This window comes from Pangasianodon hypophthalmus, chromosome 8 (assembly GCF_027358585.1).
Source record: "Pangasianodon hypophthalmus isolate fPanHyp1 chromosome 8, fPanHyp1.pri, whole genome shotgun sequence".
In the NCBI taxonomy this organism is placed as follows: Eukaryota; Metazoa; Chordata; class Actinopteri; order Siluriformes; family Pangasiidae; genus Pangasianodon; species Pangasianodon hypophthalmus.
Window position 1 is genome coordinate 20,539,055 of NC_069717.1, and position 25,742 is coordinate 20,564,796.

General features: G+C 37.0%; 1 protein-coding gene across 3 annotated transcripts in view; it reads right to left on the reverse strand.

Annotated features, from left to right (window-relative positions):
* Window positions 1–25,742, reverse strand: part of cacna2d3a (calcium channel, voltage-dependent, alpha 2/delta subunit 3a) — a 196,633-nt gene that overhangs the window by 107,590 nt on the left and 63,301 nt on the right. For all 3 annotated transcript variants that reach the window (XM_026925413.3, XM_053236172.1, XM_053236171.1), the window contains exons 5-9: window positions 17,963–18,125; window positions 8,342–8,473; window positions 7,153–7,213; window positions 6,805–6,955; window positions 379–453 (exon numbers count right to left, since the gene is read on the reverse strand). In XM_026925413.3, the coding sequence (XP_026781214.2) occupies window positions 379–453; window positions 6,805–6,955; window positions 7,153–7,213; window positions 8,342–8,473; window positions 17,963–18,125 (582 nt within the window). The remainder of the gene's footprint in view (window positions 1–378; window positions 454–6,804; window positions 6,956–7,152; window positions 7,214–8,341; window positions 8,474–17,962; window positions 18,126–25,742) is intronic.

Genomic DNA, 25,742 nt, shown 5'->3' on the forward strand with positions numbered 1-25,742 from the left:
AGTTCGGCACCTTTCTCCATTTTTCTGTTCAGGTTTTCCTGGTTCATGCGCGCGCTTCAGCAGTCTTAGGCCCACCCCAAATGCTCTCATTGGTTGAGCTGCGTGATGACGTCCAACCCAAGCCAGTACTGATCAACATCCCACCCCTCTTGTGCCCCATTGTTTGTCTGTATGTGTATTCAGAGCCAGTGAGCAACGAACTTTCGAAATAAAGTAGTATTTTAAAAAACTGCGCTAATGCACGATAAAATAATTATCGGCGTTAATTAATTAATGCGTTAACGCGATAATAACGCGTTAACTTGCCCAGCCCTAGTATTTACATATGAACTAAGAAAGAAGCACACACACAAACATACATTGCATGTAAATACTTACATCTTTGTTGGTGATGTCAGCTTGTACCAGAGTTCCATTCAGACATGGTTCCACATAACGCAGTTCCTCATTGTACTGCACACAACAAAGGAAGGAAAGTGGAAATTAATTAAAGATGGATTGTGTTTAAGCAAAACATAACTGTTCAATCTAAGTCACAGAGGATTACTAACAGTAAAAGATGTTAAATTACACACAAAGAAGCAATAACTGCCATATGAAACACATTCACCACACACTCAAACACATATTCACTAGTCACCGCTGTGGGGAGCTGTAGACTTGTCCAGCATCGGTAAAGAAAGCTAAATGTAGGCTAAAGAAGACGGCTAAATGTATTTTCTCTGAAAGTATTTCAGACTTGAAGAAGCCAATTCTATAGTCAACTCCACAGCATGTAAGTCAAAGCTGGGAAAGTCTGGGAAGTCTTTTTCTTTTGCTTATCACCTTCATACCACTTCGTTTGAATGCCACGTTTTTTTTTTTTTTCAAACCTATTCTAGGACACTCACAAAAAAATACTGAACAATTCTGTCTGCTCCCAGAGCTATTTTTATTATCCTTATCCAAGCTAAATAAAATTGAAATCAAATCCCTGCACTGAGGCATCGTGAATTCCATCATGACCAGCACTATGTGAAAGAGTGTATTCGGTGCTGCAGGTTGCACTTCACTATCCAGTCCCAATCAGCTAGTCGAGAGTGGTGCAGGCAAGCTATCAGAGTCTGATCCAGACTCATTTTCAGGCACTACCGAGGCTGGAGTTGAACATAGTGGAAAAACCTCCCAGACAATGCTGTATTCATCACATCTTCCATCCAAGGAATACTGGATTGAGGCTCCCTGGGCACAGATCTGTTGATAGGCACATGCTTCCACGCAGCACAGTTTCACTTCCAGAATTAACAATTTACAGCTGAGCCATTAGCTCGTCCACACAAGTGAAGTATGATACACCAATACGTTATTTGGCATATTTTTTTTTTTGCACTGATTTATTTATCTTGGTTGTTAACAGTGTAAACTAAAAGTTATTTATAGTCTGTGTATGGCTTAAGTGTGGTTTGATGCAGTCTTTGCCGATTATCAGCATATCAGTATAGCCTAAAATAATGATGTCTTCAATCAGTTTTCACTATAATCATGGACAAGACAACTAGACAAGTTGCTGAATCCTTTTTAAAAAAAAAAAAAAAGAAAGAAAGAAATTAAATAGTTGTGCAAACTCCACTAGGTCCCATGAAGTATGAATACTGTATTGAACCTCTTCATTCCCTCCATTCCCAATAATCAGTCCGTTCTTCATTTTCTGCATGGCTTCCAGCTTTCCACTTCTCCTCTACTCGCCATCAGCAGCTCTGAAGCTTAACCCCCTCCCCAGCTAATCCATCTGGCTTTTTCTGATAATATTGTTAATTTTATGCATGACTAGAAATTAGACTTCAAAGTAAATGAGAAAATGATGCTGTTCTTCTCCACTGTGCAGGCTGTAACACAGTAATCTCGTTGTAAGTGAACAGGATGTGCCCTCTCCGACAAGTGTGGTTATGTTATTAAAACATTTGTCTGTATTCAGCACACAACAAGGTCTATTGTTCGGATCAAGCCAATCTGAAGAAGCTGTTCTTCTGATTTAAGTATATACAACAAAGTCTGTGTTTGGAAATCTTCATGACATTACTGAGGAAAAAATTTATTTAACTCTCCTTATATACTCATATATAATATGATATGATATATGCAAATTAAGTAAGACTAATGAAGCTTTCTGTATGGAAAGAGATAAAAAATGTGAACATATAAAATGTAAAATCCATCAAAATGTCATCAAACTGAGATCTGATATTACCATGGCTTGGCAGACTGACATATATAAAAATGCTGTTTTCCAAGTCAATTACATCAATTAAAATGTGATCGTTTTGGCAGAGGACATAACTTTGTATAACCATTTCTGGTTATAAATTAGGATTAGGAAGCTTTCTTTTTGTTCATGCACCTTAGGTTTATCTCTAACAATTATATTTGCTTCATTAAATTCTTCTTCTCTTTTTGTTCAAGGCCCAATTAGTCTGTGATTTCATCCATTCATACAATCTTCCTTCTATCTATCTAACCTTCTTTTAAATTTAAAGTCTGAGATGACATTTACGTTAGTGCATTCGCCCACACTCTACATCAGTTTCACATGGATGCCATAAGGACACTTTTTTCCAGAAATACTGTAAGTAACTAATTTAGCTACAATGTAAAATTCTTTTTTCTATAAGGTCAACACAGTGTTCTACCTGCTGCTCAATTAAATAACACAATGTAGAACATGTACATAGATGCATGCATATACACAGTGTGTGTGTGTGTGTGTGTGTGTGTGTGTGTGTGTGTACACCCACATGCACACAGTGTGGGCAACATAAATTATAGGCTGTATAATGGACTGAGAGTCAAAACAGTCAATGCGTTGGCACTCAGTGCGGAGAGTGAAGCAGTGAATAAAAGGTTTACCTATTGAAGTCCCTTTTTTCTTTTAAAAAAAAAAATATAAAGTAGCACATGAGATTATTTTGAAAGTTATTCACACTCATCACAATTAATACGACTCCAGGTGAAACTGACATTAAATTTAGGTTCAGAGAACACTGCCATGTCACTACAACCTGTGACAAATCCTAAAGCTACATGTCAATGCAGAGTTTGATGCCAGTCCACAAATCCATAAGATTTAAAACATAGTAGGCAATATCCAGGCAACATTAAGAACACTTGAGCAACCAGGAGCACAAAAGCTGAGAATTTTCATACAAGTGACAATACCTTGCAAGGAAGGGGCTTTCTAGCACATTCTTAAAGTGCCACTTAATAAATTGGTGTGTTCACAGCTTTTTGCACCTGCCGCTTAGTGCTGTGGACACCAATACCATATTGGTGGTAAGGCTTAGCTATTGGGAATTAATATCAATGTGTCCAATAATTAATCACCTGTTATTATAAAAGAGCCAGAGTTAGCTAGTAGCTCTGCAGGAGAAATGTCCAACCCAGTAATTACTGCTTAAAACTCAGCAATTCCTGCTTAGTTAATAATGAACTCCTACTAACATTTACTGAATAATTAATTAGAAGTTCTTAGTAGTTAATAGGAATAAGATAAGTGTTAATAAAGAACTACTCATTCATTCCTGTTTAGTTCCTGTACAGTTACCTATACAGCTTTTGCCGATTCATACTTCTGCAAATCTGTGAGCTTAACCAATTAACTGCTCTTTAGAACCATGTCCCACCCCTGAAGGCGGGTCTTATTCTGCAGTAGCAGCATATTAGCAGCAAATATGATTCTTCATGTGTTTTTGGCTATGCCTTTCCCTGCATACAGTTCCCTTTTCCAACCATACCTTCGTGGAGAAAAAGATTTTTGGTGTGTTTTGTTTTTTTTTTGGAAGAGGGGAGAATGTGTATGAGGTCACAGTTATGTGACAGGCACTTTTCAGCGGTTTTTTACCAACTTGTGGCACTTAAATGCTGGAATTTGTCACTTCCTTAGACTGAGCAATTCTGTCATTATGCACTGTCAGGGCTTTTCCATCAGTAAGGGTAAAAGGCTCTCATTAATCTCTTCTCTGTTCTCCATACTATCAGATTAGTTTAGAATTGGCAGGGGTGTAGTGTATCTTGAACACTATTGACTTTTGTCTCAGTCAAACAATTCAACACATACTCTCTCTGATTTCCTGTTTCAAAAGATAATACCTCAACATACAGAATCAAATCACAGCTAAGAAGCCATTTCAAGGAAACTGTAAATAGTCTCCTTTAAATAGATGTGGAGCAATGATAGGTATTCCTGGAAGTGGGCATGACAAAGCCCAACAAAAGATATTTTTCTAGGACAAATAAGAAAATAGGAAATGATCAAAGAACCATTTATCAAATGATACAACTGCAGTTTAATATCACGTACCATCATGAATGGTTGCAAAAATTTGCAAAAACTCCAGGTTCCTTCATTTCCAGATCACTGAGAAATTGAGCTGTTCCTAGAACACTACTCCCATGTCTAGCCAAAGAGTTCACTTTCTGACAGTAAAATAACATTCAGTATATTTTACCAGAATTGGGGCTTGTGCTGTAGTGCAGTGCAGGCAGATCAGATCGGATACCAAGATACCAAGATCAGATACAGACATTTCCCAAAGCTCTTTATATGCTGCTACAAAGCTTAAGCTAAAATCCAGAGCCCAAACTCACATGCATACAATCTGTTCTTCCCTCTGAAATTTGGCAGGACTGACTCCAGTATTAAAACACACATCAAGAGATTCATCAGTAGTTTCTACCCCCAAGCAGTCCACATCATGAATGGTTCAACTTTCTAAACCTTCTGAATAGTAAGTCACTTACTGAAGATCAATGAACGGATAAAAATCTAATGTCTAACTGTATTGTATTGTTGACTGCATATAATTTGTGCTTATAAGAAATATGGGGTGATTTAAAGTGATTATGAGATAACATCTCATTAAAACATCTTATGATACCACCTACAGAGTTATTTTCTTGTAAAAGCAGTTTCACCCAGATTATTAATAGTACATCATGTTTTATTGATACTTCTGCTTTTAAGAATACCCATAGATAACAACCCATAACACATTATACATGATCTGTTCTCAAGATAAAATATTCCACTTACCAAAGCAGTTTGGCACTACTCTATTCTATGTTGTATGTTCTTAAAATTTCGAACTGTAGGTCAATTCTTTGGTTATGATCCATACTGGCCTGGAAAAATTAGCATTCAATGCGGTGGGTCCAGACTCTATCCCGATAACACTGAGTGTAAGGTGGGAGCATTCACCCCGGATGGAGACACGCATTCACACAATCATTCACAGCTTTGGGCATTTTAGCACACCCAATTCACCTACTGTACTTTCATTCTTTTTAACAGTGGGAGGAAACCGAAGAACCCATAGCAAACACACACAAACAAGGGGAGAACATGCAAAACTCAGTCAACACGGTAACTCAATTTCAAACCCATGGGACACGGGAGCCATCAGGAGGCAATGCTAAACACTGTGCCACCATGCTGCCCCTGGAAAAGTTATAAAGAGCCAAAATTAAAAAAAAACAATAGGGTGCAAGTGACTGAACATTGTAATGACATGCTAGAACATCAACACAGGTAGTCCCAGATATGGGGCAAAATCTCACACAGGAAGAACTCATAGACTTGTTCTCTAGCATGGAAACATTGCTCTGTACAAGCTTTCTCATTGAAGTAACTTCCTCAAATGGTTTTTCATACTACTGCTACACTGATGACACTCAACTTGTCTTCTCTTTTCCTCCCTGAGACATGCATGTTTCAGCATGTCTGGCAGGCATATCATCATGGATGGCAGCTCATCACCTGAAACTGAATCCCAGAAAGACTGTGTAACATTGGAGTTGCATCTGGATGCTAAGATCTTGTGATCCCTTGAGAAAGCTCGGATCACACCATCTGACATCACATGCAACCTTGGCGTATTTCTGGACAATGAGCTATCATTCTCTCCTCATGCTGGTAAATTGATTCAACCATGTAGGTGTCTTGGCCAGTCCCTTGACATCTTGAGATGGAATTGTAATGAAGAAATCCCTATGATGTCATGACCATCCATCCAAAATCCAAGAAAGTTAAATTGGCCATGCTCTCTGAATGGGGGGTATGGTGGTATTCTCTCCCCTGTCAGTCACAGAGACACTCTCCAATCCTGGGCATCTGAGAACTCATGTAGGCATTAGAGGGCAGTTCAATGCGATAGCCGGTTTCATGTATCTCTGAGGAAGCATGTCCTAGCCTTCATTCTCCCTGGTTGATGGCTGTCAGATGATAGTCCCCTAGCTAGCTTGTGGCAAATCACATTTTTGCAGGTCCTCCTCTGCATGCCAACATGAAGCTGCACAACATTTTTAATCTTCCCATTTTCTCCCACATCACTCAACACTCTAAGTGGTCACTTCATTGTCTTCCAGTAGCTGCATGTATCAGTTTTAAAACACTGAAGCTTGCCTACAAGCCAAAAGCAGACCAGCCCCCACCTAGCCGAAGGCACTTACAGCACTCTTCACCAAGTTCCCTTTGAGCCACTAGTACAGCTCAAATTGATCCATCATCCCTAATCATACAAGGAAGACCTGCATCAAGACTCTTCTCTGGTGGAATGAACTTCCCCAGGGTGCCTGAACAGCTGTCACTATCTGTCTTCAAAATAAGACTGAAAACCTCTTCACTAAAACACTAAAACTAAATTTTTTTTTAGAATAATGGTATTGGTAGTCTCTGAACTATCTGTACTTGCATGAGGGCATGTGTTCTCTACGTCACTCTGGGGAATATGCCAAATGCTATAAATGTAAGCAGACCATATATTTAATACTCACAGCAATAATATTAAAGAAGTCATCATCTCCCAGCGTGTCCAGTATGGAAGAGACTGTTTGCTTGGCAATAGTCAGTCTGAGACCTTTCATGCTCCCACTCACGTCCACTAGAATTACCACATCTTTAGGAGAGGTAGCTGCTTGTATATACCTATACACATATATACACACACATACATACATTCATACAAAGAAAAAAAAACACAGAAGATAAAGGCTGTTTTAGGCGTTAATTTGCCAAGTCTGTGTGTTCCTATTATAAAGCTTAACCTTAAAACATTGAGTTGTATCAGTATCAGCATGTAATGTTGAGTAAAATAAATTTGTAAGAGATGTAACTACACTCACCATTTTCGATTTCGACAGTCAAATGCTATAACTCCATGTTCATCCGGTGTCCACTTTATACCTATACAAGTGAAATGAACCAATATAACTGTTAACCATACCCCTACACACCCTACCTTCATAATGCAGAATGCTAAATCTGGTCACATTTTGCTGTCAAAAAATGTTTGTTTTTTTTTTGACTTGATGCTCAATATCAAAATCTCCAGTAAAGTACAGTAAAAAGTATTCAGTATTTGCTTTTTTTCACTCAATTTATTGCTACTTGCATTCTACATAAACACAAAGAGAAAGTGTGAATCTTAGGGTTGAAACATGGCTGCAGCAGAGGTTTAGATAATTCATGTGATTAATTATTTCATATTATGTCAGTATTATTTCATAAAATACTATTCTTACATGTAATATTGCCCTTAAAATGGCATTCCATAGTGTTTATGTGCATTTCCCCACAACATGAATATAAAATGTAAAAAAAAAAAGTTTTTTTTTTTTTTTTTAACACACATAATCAGTGAGTGATGCTGAATAGGAAATCCAGTTAGAGCAGATATCAGGAACAAAAAAAAAATTGTTCCCATTCAAAGATCAGGATCATGAATAATGGAGACACACCTCTTTTTTCAGCATACTCAGCTGCTTGGATAAGTAATTGTCCAAGCAAACTTAAGTTGATAGTCAATATAGATGTCTGAATACTGAAACTGAAAGAGTTGCATACATGTGTATATATCTTTATAGAATGTGAACACACCAAATTAACTACCCTTCAAAACACTGAACTGTGCCACCTGCCTCTTTTTCTTTCCTGCAGCCAACATTTTAATGTGACTAAGTCCTCCCAGCTTGCCTGATTTGCCTATCTTGAGAGAGACAGGTCTAGCCATCTTATTACTCTCATCTCACCACTCTACTAACTGCCAGTCATTCACACACACACACACACACACAGGTTTGTCTTACAATGCTTGTGAGGTCTTTCCATGGACATAATTATTAATGCAGCTATTTAATGCTATGCCTACACCTAAACCGAACCCTAACCTTAATCTCAGTAACCAAAAGGAAACATTTTGCCTCTTTTGTAACTAAAAAACTCTTTTTCTAAAAAAAAAAAAAAAAAAAAAAAAAACGTGGAAACTAGCCAAATGTCTCCACAAGGTCAACGCCCCACCATCCTTAAACTCACCTGGGTACTGTCTGAAGAAGCCCTTTGCGCTGCCAAAGTACTGCCATATGAGGGATGGGTCTCTCTCAAAGTTATCCACAAAGACCTTATTAAGGGCCTCAGACCAGTACACTCCGTTCACTATAGCAGAGTCTGAGAAAACAAAAGAAGGAAAAAGAGGGAAAACATAAACACATGCATGCACATAAACTTTAAACATCAGCTCAACTATAATATTGCTTTTAATGAGACCATAGCAATGTTATAAACAATAAATCATATCTCAAGCATCTACAACATTACTGCGCCTTAATAGAATATTCTAATCATGCCATAAGAGCAAACAGTAACAAACAGTAACATTCAGATTTTAAATCCTGTAAGATACAGAAACAGTAACATTCAGATAAGAAACAGTAACATTCAGATTTTAAATCCTTTAAGATACATATGATATATGTACATATAATATAATATATATATATATATATATATATATATATATATATATATATATATATATATATACTATTTTCATGTTCCTATTGCTCCAAAGCACGGATGCTTTTCACACTTTGGCCTCTCTATAGCACCATGGGTGTTCTTGAGACGCATGCAGACAGCCTTCTCACTTCTGATGGCTAGCGATATTGGGTTACTGTCATATTAGGACACCTGGCTCCTCCATTCACGGTCCACTTTATAGGAATAGGAAGACCTGTACACATGCACATTTATGCAGTTAGTGGACAGTGAGTGTGTATATATAATATTAATAATATAAATTAATATAATTATTAATATTAATTGATATTCAAGATTTTGAACATTTTTTTTTTTTTGGTTTACATATAGTTTTATATAAAACTCAATGAAATATGAAATTAAATAAACCTCACTGGATGTCTGCTACTCTATGTCAGTCTAGTCTTTAGGTAAACCAGAAGCTGTCAGGTGTGCTCACTTTCAGATTGGTCAATTATCTCTATTTGCTACTCTTTTGTTCATTATCACAAAGAGGAATAGAACACCACAATGATGGGGCTACTGACAGTATGCTCCTTGCTATCTAATATAAACTAATACTCATATCCATGGAACAAATGGTTAGCAGCATGGGAGCCAAGGTAAGGTGACCTGGGAGCAAAATTTGGGAGCAAAACCTAGAAATTGATATATAATAAATCAATGCTATATTTTAGCCTAGTTAAAAATATTTAATATTTCAGTGTTTTAATATTGGTAATAAGAGGTACAGAACCAACCTACCATAACACATGCTTAAATTAAAATGATATTTGCATTATTTCAATTAAGCCATGGCTAAATCATTGCAGGAGGCATATATTTCACATGGTAAGCATGTGAGAGACCGAAATCCCTGCAGGTCCCTAGACCACACTTTGATAGTCGTTGGTATTAATCACAATCTGCTTGTAGTAAGACGCACACTAGAGTCGTCTAGCCAGAAATACTGCAAAAAAATACAGGACCTGCTTTTTTGTTAAGTCTAATGCAAAATCTAATTAGAAACAGCACATTTCAATGATATATTCAAATAATACAAAGACGGTATACTAGTCATTCAAGTTAGCTGCACTCCTTCTTTCAATAAGCTTGGCTATGTCCAATATAGTCTACATGAACTAGATTTGATAATGCAGTGGAAATGCATTTTTATACTAAGCTGACAGTGAGTTAAGACATTTACATGCCCTATTTACCCAACTATTGTAAGAATGTAGAATATTCAGCCAAAATGATGTCCTGTGTTTCTTTTATGATACTCATACCTACAGACTTAATTACAAAGAAATAGGGAGCAGCTTTGGTTTGCATTTGCCCCCTTCACAGAATGTTTAAGTCTAGATTTTCAGCCAAGTATATTACCTGGAGAGATGTATTACCTGGGAATAAATATTATTCTAGGCAATTATGTATTCATACGAATGAAACATGATAAAACAACGTGGCTTCCTACCTGCAAAGCTTTAAAACCTACAAGTGCCATCAAACTCACATGTGGTTTCGCATATTCTATGAGTATCTCAACTTTATGTGGGAGAAACCAAATGTATTTGCACTGCAAGCTACACTAGTCAGCTAAATGAAAACCATAATATACACTTGAAGGAGCAGCTGACAGATACCACTAGCAGCTTGCTAGCTTTGCTGAAAAGAGCTACTCTGCTAGACATCATTTAAAGCTCATAAATCTGCCTCAGCTGCATATCAAATCACAAACTGACACGAGCCAAAAGTTAGTTTAAACCTAATCCAGCGTCTCAGTGAAGATTCACAACCCACTGTACTCTCCTAACTGTATCCCCGACAATGGAGCTATCTCTGATTATCATTTAAAGAGAGAGTTTGCACTGAGGGATTGGAAAAAGAGGAAACGAGAATGAATAAGACTGGGGATATGAATATAAAATAAAACAGAAACACATCTTCGATATGCTGCAGGTTCAAATCCAATCTCTATGCTAAAGGAGTGCTATGAATCTCATTGGCCGAGCCAGGAACAAATCGACAAACAGTGGGTATTCATTGCTTTTAGAGGAAGTGTTCTGAAACAAAAGAGGAAAAAATGGAAAGAATCGAAAAGGAAATTATCAGGATGAGCAAGAAAACATATTTCCATATCAAAATTCCTTAAAAAAAACATGAAATCATTTGGAAATTCTACATAAATCCCCACATTAATGGCAAACTCCATCATCATCACCATCAACATCAATGCATTATTCACAAAATCACACAAACATTAATGTTTATTATACACTTTGTATGGCCCTCAAAAATCGAGATTCCCTATTGCACAACATCTATCATTATGAAAATTGTGCGCCGAGATCCTAAAAAGACTTCAGGCTTCTTTTAAAACCATTATAGCCAGTATGATGAGAGAGAAAGAAATAGAGATAGAGACAGGCAGAGAGAGAGAAAAAAAATACAGAAAGAGAAAGTAAAAAAAAAACATTCCCCAAATGAGATATTCATTCTTTTCTAAGTCCAAATTACTTCCCTAAATGACTGGTGTAATGTCCCATATCGAATTTGCGAAAGATAGTTGGACAGAGTGTGTATTTTAGTAAAAAAAAAAAAAAAAATTGGCCATTTTGCTGTTCATCTTCCCTCTGGGAGGAAAGAACAAATTGATACTGCTCATTCTGAGTAAAAATTTACAGAATCAAATATCTTACTAGACTGATTATCACTTCTGCTTGGTCTCATTATTGAATTAAACATATTTCACTGAACTTAAAGAGCTCATCTTCTATTGATTTTATTCAGCTCATTTTTGACTTATATACTTGTTTGGTGTTTGTGTGTCACATTTTGTACCATAACTTATTCCATGTTTCTATGGTTTTGGTGCAGATAAAAAAAAAAACTAATGAACATTAACTTTATTCATTCATAATCTGCCTTTGCCTAACTTAAATTATGTTTATTTTAAACTTAGCAAGATCCAGATTTTAATTTGATTATTAATAATTAATTAATTATTAATCAATTACAATCAGTTCAAACCAGTCTGGCAGTCTCCTATGATCTCTCTCATCAACAAAAGATCAGCAGTTTCATATTCTTCCCTATTCTGATCTTCGATGTGAACACTAACTGAACACTGACCGGTATCTGCTGCTGCAACATGATTGGCTAATTAGACAATTGCTTGAAAAAGCAGGTCCCGCTATATATAGTAAGGTCCATAAATATTTGGATATTGACAAAGCTATTGTTATTTTAGCTGTCTACCACAGCATATAGGTGTTGAAATTAGATAGTGAACATGAGCTCAAAGTGCAGACTTTCAGCTTTAATTTGATATTTGGTATTTATCCACATTGGGAAATGGAAGTAATTGGACATTTGACTGCTGTTCCATGGCCAGGTGTGTGTGTTATTCCCTCATTATTTACAAGTAAGCAGATAAAAGGTCTAGAGTTGATTTCAAGCGTGGCATTTGGATTTGGAATTCGTTGCTGTTAACGCTCAATATGAAGTCCAAAGGGCTGTCACTGCCAGTGCAGCAAGCCTTCATTACACTGAAAAATCTTTCTTTTTAAGAATGAGTGCATGGCTGAGTTGAGAAACACCAAAAGACCCAAAGACCATGGAAAACACCTGTTGTTGATAACAGAAGAATTGTTTCCCTGGTGAAGAAAAAGCACTTCACAACAGTTGGCCAGATCAAGACCACCCTCTGGGAGGTAGGCATATCTATGTCAAAGTCAATAATCAAGGGAAGACTTCACCCTAGTAAATGCAGAGGGTTTACCACAAGCTGTAAAGCATTTGTAAGCCTCAAAAACAGGAAGACCAGATTATAGTTTGCCAAAAAAGCCTATACAGTTCTGGAACAACATACTGTCATGCAGCAGAGTTGGAGACAGATGCAAATGCAGTTAAAAGATTTTATTGAAACAATGGCAAACATGGTAAGAAGTCAGGCAATCTACAAACAACACTGTGAGGGCAAAGCCAAAAATCCAAAAAACCAGACAGCAAAACAAGGTCAAAACCAGAATATCGAGTCACAAAATGCAAGGCTTGGTAAGTTCAGGTATGAGCACACTGAGCTTTACTTCGCAACTGGGTAAGTGTCCATAGTCAGTTTATATAGGGTGTGAGTGTAATTGGGAACAGGTGTGTGTGTGTTAGAACTCAGGAGACTATGAACGTGCCAGTGGAGTGTTGTGCCGGGGATTGTAGTCAGTGGCAGCCATGTGGTGTGTTCTGGGAAGTGGAGTTTCTATCCAAGATTTGTTTAAGGCAAAGAAGTGGAATGTTCTGCAATGGCCAAGTCAATCACTTGACTTGAATCCAACTGAGCATGCATTTCACTTGCTGAAGACAAAACCGAAGACAATGCCCCAAAAACAAGCAGGAACTGAAGACAACTGCGGTAAAGGCCTGACAGAGCATGACCAGGAAAGAACTCCAGTTTCTGGTGATGTCTATGGGTTGCAGACTTCAGGCAGTCATTGACTGCAAAAGATTTGCAACCAATTATTAAAAATGACAATTAAATTTATGATTGTCAGTTTATCCAATTATTTTTGATCCCTTAAAAAGGGGGAACCACATATAAAAAGTTATGTTTTCTTTTACGTTGGGCAAGATCTAGATTCGGTATTTAATTATTAACAATTACTGTATTGACAGATTCTAAAATGAACATTTTGTTTTTGAATGTGGAAAGTTATTTCTAATGTAAGACAATTATCCAAACTCTGCAACATTCAACATTCAAAAAATAAACACAATGGTCACAAACCTCACATGTGTTCATGAAAATATCAGATCCTTCACACTAATTATACAGATTGGAATAGTTAGTATCATCGTTATCCTGAGGATGCTTTTATGGAGGTGATAATCACAATAATTGCTTACAGAATGCCATAATCCTTTTCACCAACAAAGCTCCTGAGGCCTGGCTTTCAATTTGAATGGTACTAAATAAACATGTTGAGTGTTTTTTTTTAATCCCTTCAAATTTTTAAACATTGTGTGCAAATGTGAGTGTGGTACAGCAGCATTGCTGGGATTTCTGAACACTGTGTATTCTTCCTGGTCACTGTATTACACACAACAGCCTTGTTGTTCCACCTTTTAGATCTTCGTTTAATCTTGCTAGGGGTTTATTAGTACTCAGTTTCTGACCACAGCACTGTGTATTGTGTATTTTTAGTTGGTGTGACAAAGAGTTGTTTAAAAATTCCAGGAATGCTCCTAGACTTGCTATACTCATGGAGGAACAGCTGGTATAAATGGACTAACATGGCTAAGCCCCATCCTCTTGTCTTTCAAAGATAAAAAACATTGACATAAGGTTTCATTTTTGGCATCCAAATCATTTTAACAACGTTTGCAGACTCTTGCGGAACCAAGTGCAACAGCACCACCAATGGTTGTATGAAAACTAAACAGAATGGTATGAAAAAGCAAGGGTGGGGCTGATTTCCTTCTAGCCCAGCCTCTACATTCATACCTATCAATGACAGTAATGTCAGGTGATTACCCAAAGTGAAACAACCCCTAGATTTGGTCTCCATTTTGGCTGATAAGGTATTGATCTCCATTTGAAACAACAGAACTGTTAGTTTAGTTTAGCTTGCGCTTGTTTGCTTGTCTGGAAAAGAAAGGCTAACTTTACTCTTTGGCATGTTTGGTATGTCAGAAGAAATAAATCTATAATAACTATGCCATATTCTTACAGTCTCTAACTGCTTGTCACATACACTTCCTGTGTTTATGGTGTTATGTTGATATGCTTCCTATTTGGTGGAAAGCAGATGTGCCAAGCCAATCTTCAGTGATTAAACTCTTCTCAGAAAACATTATCAATGAAGAGATAATGAAGACAGTATATGCCTTTCATAGCACACCAAGATTTCTTCCTTGTGTTAGAAATTGCTGAGACCTTTCCTCTAAATTATAATTCATGTTTGTATTAATCATGTTATTCACACTTCATATTACTACTGATCTCAATGGGCACCTTAGCTTCTGGTGATTCAATAACAAACATAATTAAAAATTTAAAATTAATTAATAATGTTAACCCTATACTTAAAAATGTAATATATACAGTATATTTTAGCTTCTCTTGGATGGCTGCTTTGGATACTATGGATTTGCAATGATTTCTGTCATTGCATCACCTTCTTCTAGCAACATGCATGTCCTGTTTAGTCACATACACATCACTAACAAAACCTCACCTTTTGCCGTTGTTTGATTCAGCAGAGATAATGGCTTCTAAAATAACATAGTCTAACTGTTGAAAATAGGTCTCCTGAGAACTCTTGGAAGCAGACTAAGCAGAGCAGGTAGAAAAGAAAATGAATTCCCACTAGTGTTTTTACAGCATTTTTCCATGCATCTACTTAATGTAATTTCTGAAGCTAAAAAGGTGATAATAATGTAATGTAGCGACAGTGAATGGGTGAAAACATTCCTGAAAGCAATTCAAGGACTATTGTAAGTGTTTAAGGTAGTGATTAATGTAATCTATCCAGTATATACACAAACAAAATTGTCATTCAAAATCCTCTAATGAAACAACATGATAACAGTAACCAACAACTTTATTAGGAACACGTGTACACCTGCTCATTAATGCGATTGTCCAATCTGCAGCATGTGGCAGCAGCAATATGCTGATACAGGTCAAGAGCTTCAGTTAATGTTCACATCAAAATATGGAAAAATCTCAGACCAGGTGACTCCAGTTTCAGTGAGCCTGTCTCCACTGCAGCCTCAGGTTCCTGCTACTGGCTCACAGGAATGGAACTTGATATGGTCTTCTGCTTTTGTGGCCCATCCACCTCAAGGTTTAACGTGTTGTGCGTTCTTAGATGCCTTTCTGATTAGCATGGATGTAAAGAGTGATTATTTGAGTAATCATAGCCTTCCTGTTTGCTCAAACCAGTCTGGCCATTCTCCAGACCTCATCAACAAGGCACTTCCACCTGCAGAACTGATCACTGGATGTTTTTTTTTTCACACAATTCTGTTTAAATTTCAAATACGGTTGTGTGTGAAAATCACAAGAGATCCAAAATTTCTGAAATACTTAAACCAGCCTGGCACCAACAGTCATGCCACATCAAAGTCACAGAGATCACATTTTTCCCCATTCTGATGTTTGATGTAAACATTAACTGAAGCTCTTGATCTGTACCAGCATGATTTTATGAATTGCACTGATTGGTTGATTGGATAATTTGATAATTATTAGTAACCAGTGTTCCTAATAAAGTGGTTGGTAAGTGAGTGTTTTAGATCCATACCTGAAGCCACAATATTTCTCTCTCTCTCTCTCTCTCTCTCTCTCTCACTCTATGTACTTACACTACTGTATATTGCCAATGGACACCTGACCATCACACCCTTGGATACCTGACCGTCACACCCACATGTGCTTGTTGAACATCCCATTCCAGATGTAGCCCCTCCCCACCTTTGCTGTTATAATAATCTCCATTCTTCTGGGAAGGCTTTCCACTAGATTTTGGAATGTGACTGTATGGAATTTGCCCACTCAGCCACAAGAGAATTAGTGAGGTCAGGCACTGATGTCAGGGAAGAAGGCATGCTGTGCATTCAGTGTTCCAGTTCATCGTAAAGGTGGTCAGTGCAGTCGAGGTGAGGGCTCTGTGCAGGCTGCTCGAATTCTTCCACTCAAACCTTGGCAAACCATGTCTTTATGGACCCTCACTTTGTGCACAGGAGCATTATCATGTTGGAACATGTTTGGGCCCCTTAGTTCCAGTGAAGGGAAATTGTAATACTCCAGCGTACAAAGACATTGTAGATAACTGTGTGCTTCAAACTTTGTTGCAACAGATTTGGGAAGATCCACATATGGGTGTGATGGTCAGGTATCCTAATACTTTTGGTCAAATAGTGTATGTAAGAATGTGTGTGTGTGTGTGTGTGTGTTTTGAGTGGGCTTGATCTCTCTCTGACTTAGATTGTAGATGCAATTAATCTCTCTTGACAGCAATCTTTGTGCTATTATGGATTTATTCTATAATTCATCACTTATTCTGGCATTGCACTTATGAACTACGCTTTTCTAAGAGCAGAACATGTGTGTGCTTTTTTGAGGGTCTCTCGATCACTGTCTCTCTCACTCAGGGTCTCTACCAGAAAGAATATTCACTCTGTTGTGATCAAGGACATGACTTCATTTGTAAAATCGATGTGAAGCACATAATTGGCATAATCACTAACAATTAAGCAGATAATAAAACACTCCTTCAAACACTCCATCCAAAAAGAAAATTATATAAATTTAAAATTATATATAAATTATGATTATGAATGTCTTCAGAAAGATTCTTGAGTACATCATGTATGACAGTTGCTGATATGCTTTCATTATGCATTACTTCAGAAGCAATAATCTTTCTGGTAATGAGATTTAATTATGTTAAGTCTCTATGATAGTACATGTTTGGTGAAGTGTTTGATGTCCATTTAATTAGACTCTAATAAGCTCCAGGCAAAAATGGCTGAACTTAATGTGAATTCATCAGGTTTTCACATAATGTAGCATTAAAACCATGTTGAGATTTAAAAACAAAAAAAAAAAACTAATCAACACAGCATATATCTTAATTGCTGCTACGAAAAATGCCATTTCTCAGATTTAGTTCTAAAACACATATATAATTATTTATTGGCAAAGCATAACATTCACTATGTAAGGAAAGCATACACAGCTTTCAAGCTATCAATTAAAACATATTTACAGCTTTGTTGTTAATCCACTTCCTTATTTATCTAACATGATCTTTCCAGATAATCTCTCCTGGGAAATGTTGGAAAGTAAATAAATGCTGTTTTAGTGAAATACATTTCTTTGCTTAAAGTAGAGGTGTCAACATACATTATAGGCAGAAAAATATCATTTTATTCATAGCATGATATTTCATCTTTTTTTTTTTTTGTCTGCCAGATTTACGCTATGGCTAGAACAACTATCGTAATTAAAAGACCATAATATACGATAACATGCTACAAGTAAATATTTGTGTTCTGCTTTTTTCTCCTGCACGTTACACAGCTCTGTGATGCTAAAGCCCCTTTTTATTATTTTTTAAATGACAAAGAACATACCTTTGTTGTACATGTTGGTAGGTACTTGCACCACGCTGAGGCTGAGGTTAACAGACAAGTTGTTGAAATGGTCATTGGGCTGCAGAATGAACTCTCCACCTAGCTCCACATTATTGCCTTCCTCATCCACCTCATTGATGAGCACAGCATTGAAATACTCATACTGCGGGAAAAAAAACAAGAAAAAGAGAGTCTATAAGGTACCTTAAAAGTACATAAATCATTCATGTACATCATTGCTTCTATGAGGCAACAAGAATTCCGAAGTAATTGACAGACTCATATTTGCAACATAGTGCTTGGTAGCAGATGTGAAAACTTGGAGGAGTCAAGTGAGCAATAATGTTTTAAACAGGTGCAAACTGCATAACTCCTTCTGGGTTTAAACATTTAAGAACAAAATAAATGCACATCATTTAGTTTCATCGTTAGTATTAAAGCAGCAAATAATATTTTTACTAAAGTATTATCAGTTATTATAATTATGCAGGCTTTGCTGATACTTAGCAGGATGTCAAGTTTGCCACACATGAGGTGTGGACTCATCATCCTGTGAGGTGTAGGGGCAGAACACTTCCTTGTTTGAATCTATTTTTAACAGATTCAGCAGCCGTACTTGTGCTCAATGGCATTTTAATTGCATTTTAATTTTTTTGTTTTGTGTTGAAACATTTAGTTTTTTCCCATGCTGATAGATGACAAAGGGATTCTGTGTGTACTCTTATATTATACACCCAGGCACACAGTCACAGGTGTCCACAGAGTTTCTGTGTGTGTGTGTGCGTGTGTGTATGTGTATACATATAGATAGATAGATAGATAGATAGATAGATAGATCTCTCCCTTCCTTTAATCTTCCACTTTCATTCCCATTACCATCATGGCCTACAAGCTAACCAACAGAGCTATCAATTACAGCTCATATATCAGTGTAATTAATCTGTGTTAATTGACCTGTGTTAATTATTAGCTCTTTTTCACAGCTTGGTTCCTGCGAAGGAGCTTCAAGACAACCTTGACCTTCTCTTACAGAACAAAACAGCAAACTCAGTTCCTGTACGACAAATGCAACTCATTTAACATTTTTTTTAGTAAGTTGTGTGTAAATGTAAGGAGGGGTGTTAAGTGACACACTAGTCTCTTGGGGAATTAGAGCAAGTAAAATGCCTTTCGAAAAGGTCATCATAATTTTATGAGCCTCTAAAGAGATGCCAAGCACTGTCCTGTGACACAGTGCAAAGGCCACTACATACACATTTAGTGCAGCTTGGGATTTGCTGCTTTCCTGCAGTCCCTAAAGATCCAGCCAATTAGGTGCCCACCTGTTTACAAGGGGCACTTGCTTCCAGGAGTGTTTGCTGGACTGCCAGGTTGCAGTCCTCAGTTTGCAATTCATTCAGTTTGCGATTCAAACCCACAGGCATATCTTGTGGATGCCAAAACTCTCCATCCTTTTGGGCAAGCAGATGTGCTTGGGGAGGAATCTGGGTATTCAAACCACTAGCAAAGGCATCAGTGGAATCAAGGTCTTCCTGGCCATCTCAGGGCCATGATCAGGACTCAGTGGCCTAGTCGCTGTGCAATGTAGGTAGTATCAGCAGTAGAGGACTAAAGGCATATAGTAGATGGTATGTCCAATCATGGACCAGTGAATCCTGTCCTAGCATGCTGTCTGGCTCTGCCAAGGAAAAACACAACTGGCTATGTATTGACTTTGCATCAGCAAAGAGGTTCACCTACACTTTGCCAAACCTTTCCTAAATCTGGGACACAACTTCATAGTGCAGACACCACTCTCCCAGGTATACATGCTGACTTGACACCATGGTACATCAGCTGCTCACACTGAGGTGCACCAATCTGAGGAGCTTCCATGCAAGGTGGAAAGAGCTGCACAGACAATTTTTATATCACAAGGACCCTCGTTCCCTGCTTCCTAGCCACTAAAGGGAATGTCCATGGTGACACTCACCACAGCAAAAGAGATGAGAGGATGCTATCACTGGCTTTGGCGGACAGATTACCTGTAGCTCCAACCACAGTCACAAGCTTTAATATGATTTAATTTTAATATGGTGCATCTTTAGTCCGATGTGTGTACAAGGCAATAAGAAGAAGAAGAAAGATGATTGTATGGCAGTGGTATTTATTAAACATACACTGTCATATGTCACTCTTTTTATCATAGTCACAAATTATTTACAAAGTCCATTTACAAAGCTTTATTTTAGGGCATTACACTTGTTATGCTCAAATAATAATGTATAGAAAGGAAAAAAGAAGAAAAATAAAGAAAACTATTTTACTGATAGAGGCAACTGATTCTGAGGATTAACTAGGCTTCCTCCTGGCACCCTAACAACAATGGGATGTTATGCACTCTGCCATCTGGAAACTTGTATAAGTATCCAAGCACTATAAACATACAGCATCAGGAAATCCAATCAAACAACAATGAACACATATTTGATGAACAGATGCTTTATACTTTATAAAGCAACAGAGCGTCATAAGGCAACAGTTAACGGTATTACATGACTGGGAAGAGACACAGTGCTGCCTCAGTATGTTTGAAGACTTACAACAGAGAAAGCTGCAACTAAATATAGTGACTGAAGTGCTAGTCACAAAGCAGTCAAACTATAAATGATAATTACTACAAAAAAAGAGCTGAGAGTGAATTGATATCAAATTTTAATTTGATCAGAGCAGGTGAGGAAATGGTCATTTTGTCCTGGACATTGTGGGTGTGGTCTCATTGTTTTTTTTATATCCTAAACTGTTGGGCTGAGTTTTACATGCGAGTCCACTAGAATGCAGTACTAGGCATCATGGTAGTATGTTATTAAGAGCAGAAATTTAACACAAGTTATTTGCAGTAAAAAGGTTCTAGTCAGATATAAATTAATATGCCTTTAAAAAAAAAAAAAGAAAAAAAATGGATCTAGGTTCTAAAAGGTTTTTCTTCCTCTCACCATCTCTCTTTATAAATCAGTGTTTTACTGTCTCCCCCCATCCTATTGCCCTTTTACCCTCTCATCTATTCCCTTAAACTTTCCCTCTATACATCTCTCTTTCTGTCTGTCTCTATTTCACACCACCCCCGATTCACTCGTTTTCTATCCCATGGAGACTCAAATGACTAATCAAAGCTTATTATCATCTTAAAACGTTTACTGCGCCATGCACAACGAATCAGTAGAGTGCTGAGCTAGACCTCGCTCATCCAGCTGCTCTCTGTCCTATAGCCCTTCATAACTGGAATTCACAGTCTAGCAAACATCCACAGCTCTGTCAGCACAGTTATGATCTGATGAATTATGTGACTGAGCTGCCACTCAAAAAACAATGGTGATTATATCACGCTGTGTCTGGTGTTCTGAGTGTAAATTTCATGTTAGAATTGTGAAATATTGCACATATTCATGTATATGCTGTGCCAATAAAGGGGTGTTCCACTCAATATTAATGTAGATCCCTTAATATAAAGATCAGAGGGAAGACTATACCTGGAAAAAAATCCATTCAAATTAATGTGCTCATCCCCCAGCAAACAGTACTTCAAAATGAATAAGTGTCTGGGTATAACTTATTCAATCCCTGAGCACCTTTTCTGACATCTGTCATATTATGGAATCTCGTAATTTTTTGTTATTTCGATAATTCTGGCAGTTGGAAACTGACAGAAATATTGGAATGTAAATTCTGTGTAACTGAATTATATACTTGTTATTAAATAACATTTTTTGTGGTATATAATAAATAAATGTACATTTTTGTCAAAGTTTTAAAAAATCTATATTTTTTAAAATATATAACAGATAAATACAATTGTAATGGATTAGAGTTTATGGTGAAAATAAAAAAAAAAAAAATCACAACCCTAAACATTAATCTGAATGATTCAAATCTCCAATTTGTAAATTAGGCCTAAGGTGAAGCATCTGGGAAATCCCAGGAAAAAACAGACATGTTCAAATTGGTCGAATTCAGCATTTAACCAATAACAGTCATCTGTCATGCTTGTGTCCATGAAGTAAAGAGAAGTGGAGTCAAAATGGAACACATGAACCATAATGAAGTAAGTTTTTGGTTGTTAGCTGCTCACAATTTCCAGCGAGCTAACATTAACATAGACAAACTAGCTAGAACGTAATCTAAATAGTTATGCTGGGCACTTAACTAGGCACTTAAGTAGAACATTAAAATATTTTTATTTGTTTGACAGTCTACTTTTCCCTTCACGTTTGGCAGAATTTACATAAATTCTGTTCTTTTGAAATTGGCACTGAGTTGTCAGTGGGAAAGAGGGATAAAGGAGCGGCTGGAGACGCCGAGGGGGAGAGAGAGATGGACGCGTGTTTTGTGTTTGTGTTTTATGTTATGTTTATGTTGTTTATGATTAAACGTTACGTTTACGTTCACTCAGTTCCCGCCTCCTGAGCTTGCGTCTGTGAGCTTGCGTATGCGGAAGAGGGTAGATAGCATTTTCCTGTGTTACACTGCACTGTGGTGCAGCATGAGCGTCAGTTTGAAAAGATGCAGGTGGCTGGCCTCATGTGTCTCAGAGGAAGCATGTGTTAGCCTTCACCCTCCCCAGTTGGCAGCTGTAATATGATGAGGAGACCTGGCTGGTGGGTCGGGGAAAAAATAATCATAACTGGTAATAATATGTATTTTTAAGGCAAATCTTCCCCCTATGAAGTTTAATACATAGAAAAAAACAAAAATGTTAAAAAATATATATGTCATGTATATATAATTAAAATATCTGAAATTAATTTCAATTCTTTTGTCAGGTTCTAAGTACCATACATAATATGCCTTGAGAATACTGGCTAATTTTTTCTAATCAACTATATTGTTTTCCACAATATTCTATTTTAACTTCAGTTAACATCAGTTGAATAATTGATCACTTGTTACTCATTTGTTTTTTGGTTAAATCTCAGTAACAGTATGAGAACATTCAACTGTTATAATGTCTAAATAAAAAGTTTAATTATTCTCTTTCCCAATCATTGATAACAATAAATTGACAATAAATAAATAAATAAATAAATAAATAAATAAATAAATAAATAAATGAGGGAGACAGAGTAAGAACATGTCAGTTCCTTATCTGTAATTCGAATCCATATGGTGCAGCTGAAAGTCTGACATAAGCCTTTGAGCAAAAGGTCAGAAACATCCAACAGCAGCTGCGCATGTCTTTTTAGACCTGCACTGCTCAGCAGACAGTGTAAACTAATCTGATTAACTCTGCTAGCTTTTCAGGTACACAACAACATAACATCTCCACAGCTGACCTTTAGTTGAAAAGACTCTTGATAAATACTAAATAATATGGATATGTCCTCTTTGTTCACAGCTATTGATGAGGCGCTGCCGAAGGCGCTGCTCAAATCTGGCATTTAGAAGTTGAGTGTGAAGCAATTCTCCTGTTCTGGAAAACAGTCTGTGAGCAGAATATTACCTGGCGCAGCTCTGTGTTCATACACAAACAGTAAAACTCAGTTTCTCAAACAATTCGGCAGAATTTGGTTGACCAGGAACAACTTATAGAATTCTTTACTATCCACAGCGTATACACCTTTACAATTATTGGTTTTAGGACTGTCTTTGAACTTTGCACTTAGAACATGCCTATTCTACACAACAGGTAGCAAGACAGCTAGTAACAGCTGAACAGGAACTGCAGTAGCACCTTCACTGCTACAGATCACAATACCCTGGCCTCACTTGTCTAAATTCATCTAAATCTATTTTTCCCTGAATCCACTCTCTTTTGCTTACATTTGCTTACATTACAGTATATCGCCTACATTCACACCAGCAGTTACTCATGTTGCTTATAGTTTGTATTTGAGCCTTTGGTTTATATGAAAAACAAGATAATAATGACGCTTTAAGGGCTCTTTGGATGGTTAATGAGTCTAACTTTCTAAAAAGGTTCTACCTATAAGCCAAGTATGTACCTTTGGATTAACTAGAGAGACAATAAAGTAGCTTTTGGCACTAAATGGAATTTAAAACTGTGCATTTTTTAATCAAACATGAGCTCTAAATCAAACAGCAGCAACCAAATCATAAAATTCACAGACGATACCACGTTGAATGAACTCGCATTTGAACTCGTTTTTTTGGTGCGTAAACAACAACCTCACATTGATTGTCACCAAAACCAAAGAGCTCATTGTGGACTTCAGGAGAAACAGATGTGCTTACTTTTCCAGCAACATCTACGGTTCACCTGCACAAGACCTCAGGCTTCTACAAAAGACAGTTAAAACAACTTGCAAAATCATGAGTACTGTGTTTCCATCACTTCAGCACATCTTCACCACCAGATGCAGAACAAGGGCTCAGTCCATCTTCTTGGTTGCCTTGCAGCCATCAGTTTTCTGTTTTCCCCTCTCCCCTCTGGCAAACACTTCCACACCATCAAGGCAAACACCACTCGCCACAAAAACAGCTATTCCCACAGGCCGTTAGGATTCTCAACAGCCGAGAATAACGACCATCTCCATTCCATCTCTCTCCACTACCACTGCACTTTATTATAACACATCTACAACATCCCATCTCACTCGCCACTCTATCACCAGTCATTTCAGATACTTCAACCTTCCATATTTCAGTGTGTCATGTTGAAGTGTGTGAGTATGTGCAATATCCCCCACTGTGTACTATATACCATGTTTACAATGCTCAAAATGTTTGTTTGCAAGTGCTTGCGAAAACTGAATGATTTTGATACTTCAACAAATTACGAAAACTCAAAGTTTTAGGGTGATGCAGAGAGCAGAGAATGCTTTCTTTTCCTCGAAAGAACATGAAACATGTACATTGGTTAAGTCATTTTCAGTATATATATATATATATATATATATATATATATATATATATATATATATATATAAAATTTAAATTGATTTCACACACTTATAGCATTATTGTACCACATATCGCATATTTTATCACATATCGTGCAGCCCTAATTTATTACTATTTTTACTGGATTAAAGTATATTTATAATTTTGCACTATCCTTTGTCTGTGTTCAACATTTACAGTTTGTTATTTTTTGTACTAGTTAAGAGTTTAATCATAATTTTTGTACTGTGTCTTTGTAGGAGTGTGCAACTGTAGCACAAGAATTTCACTGTATATACATGACTACAACACTCTTTATGCACATGACAATAAAACCTGAAACTTGAAAGACTTCCATCTAACCAGCCACCACTGCAGGGAGATACTGTATCTATCTCTAATGACATAATGAGTGTGATAAATAACACAAAAAAATCTATGTCTGAAGACTTTAACTTCATGTATTTAACTGTAATCAGTAATAGCATTTTCTTTTTAATGTGTGTTCATACCCACTTTCTGTTAATTCTGGTTAATACAATTTAGATATTATACATTATGCATTTAAAACAAATATATGGGCTAAAATAATATCTGTGCAGATTTGACAATCATGTTCTGATGGTCATCTGAGAGGCTGTATCACTAGCAAATTTCCTACATTTCCTGTTTTTGATTCAAACAAAAAGACTTTGAGTAACGATTGCTGGAGCGGAGGCTACAGTGACCGTAACTAAATCTGGGTTCAGATTTGCAGACTGTGCTCTGCAGCTGTGAAAACCAAAGTCATTAACAACTCTAATGCTATGCCAGGGAAGAATTGCTTTATGCATTACAAGATAAGATAATCTCAGAGAAAGTGTTTGTGCTGTTACACAATATGAGTCTCTTACAAGTAGAGTCT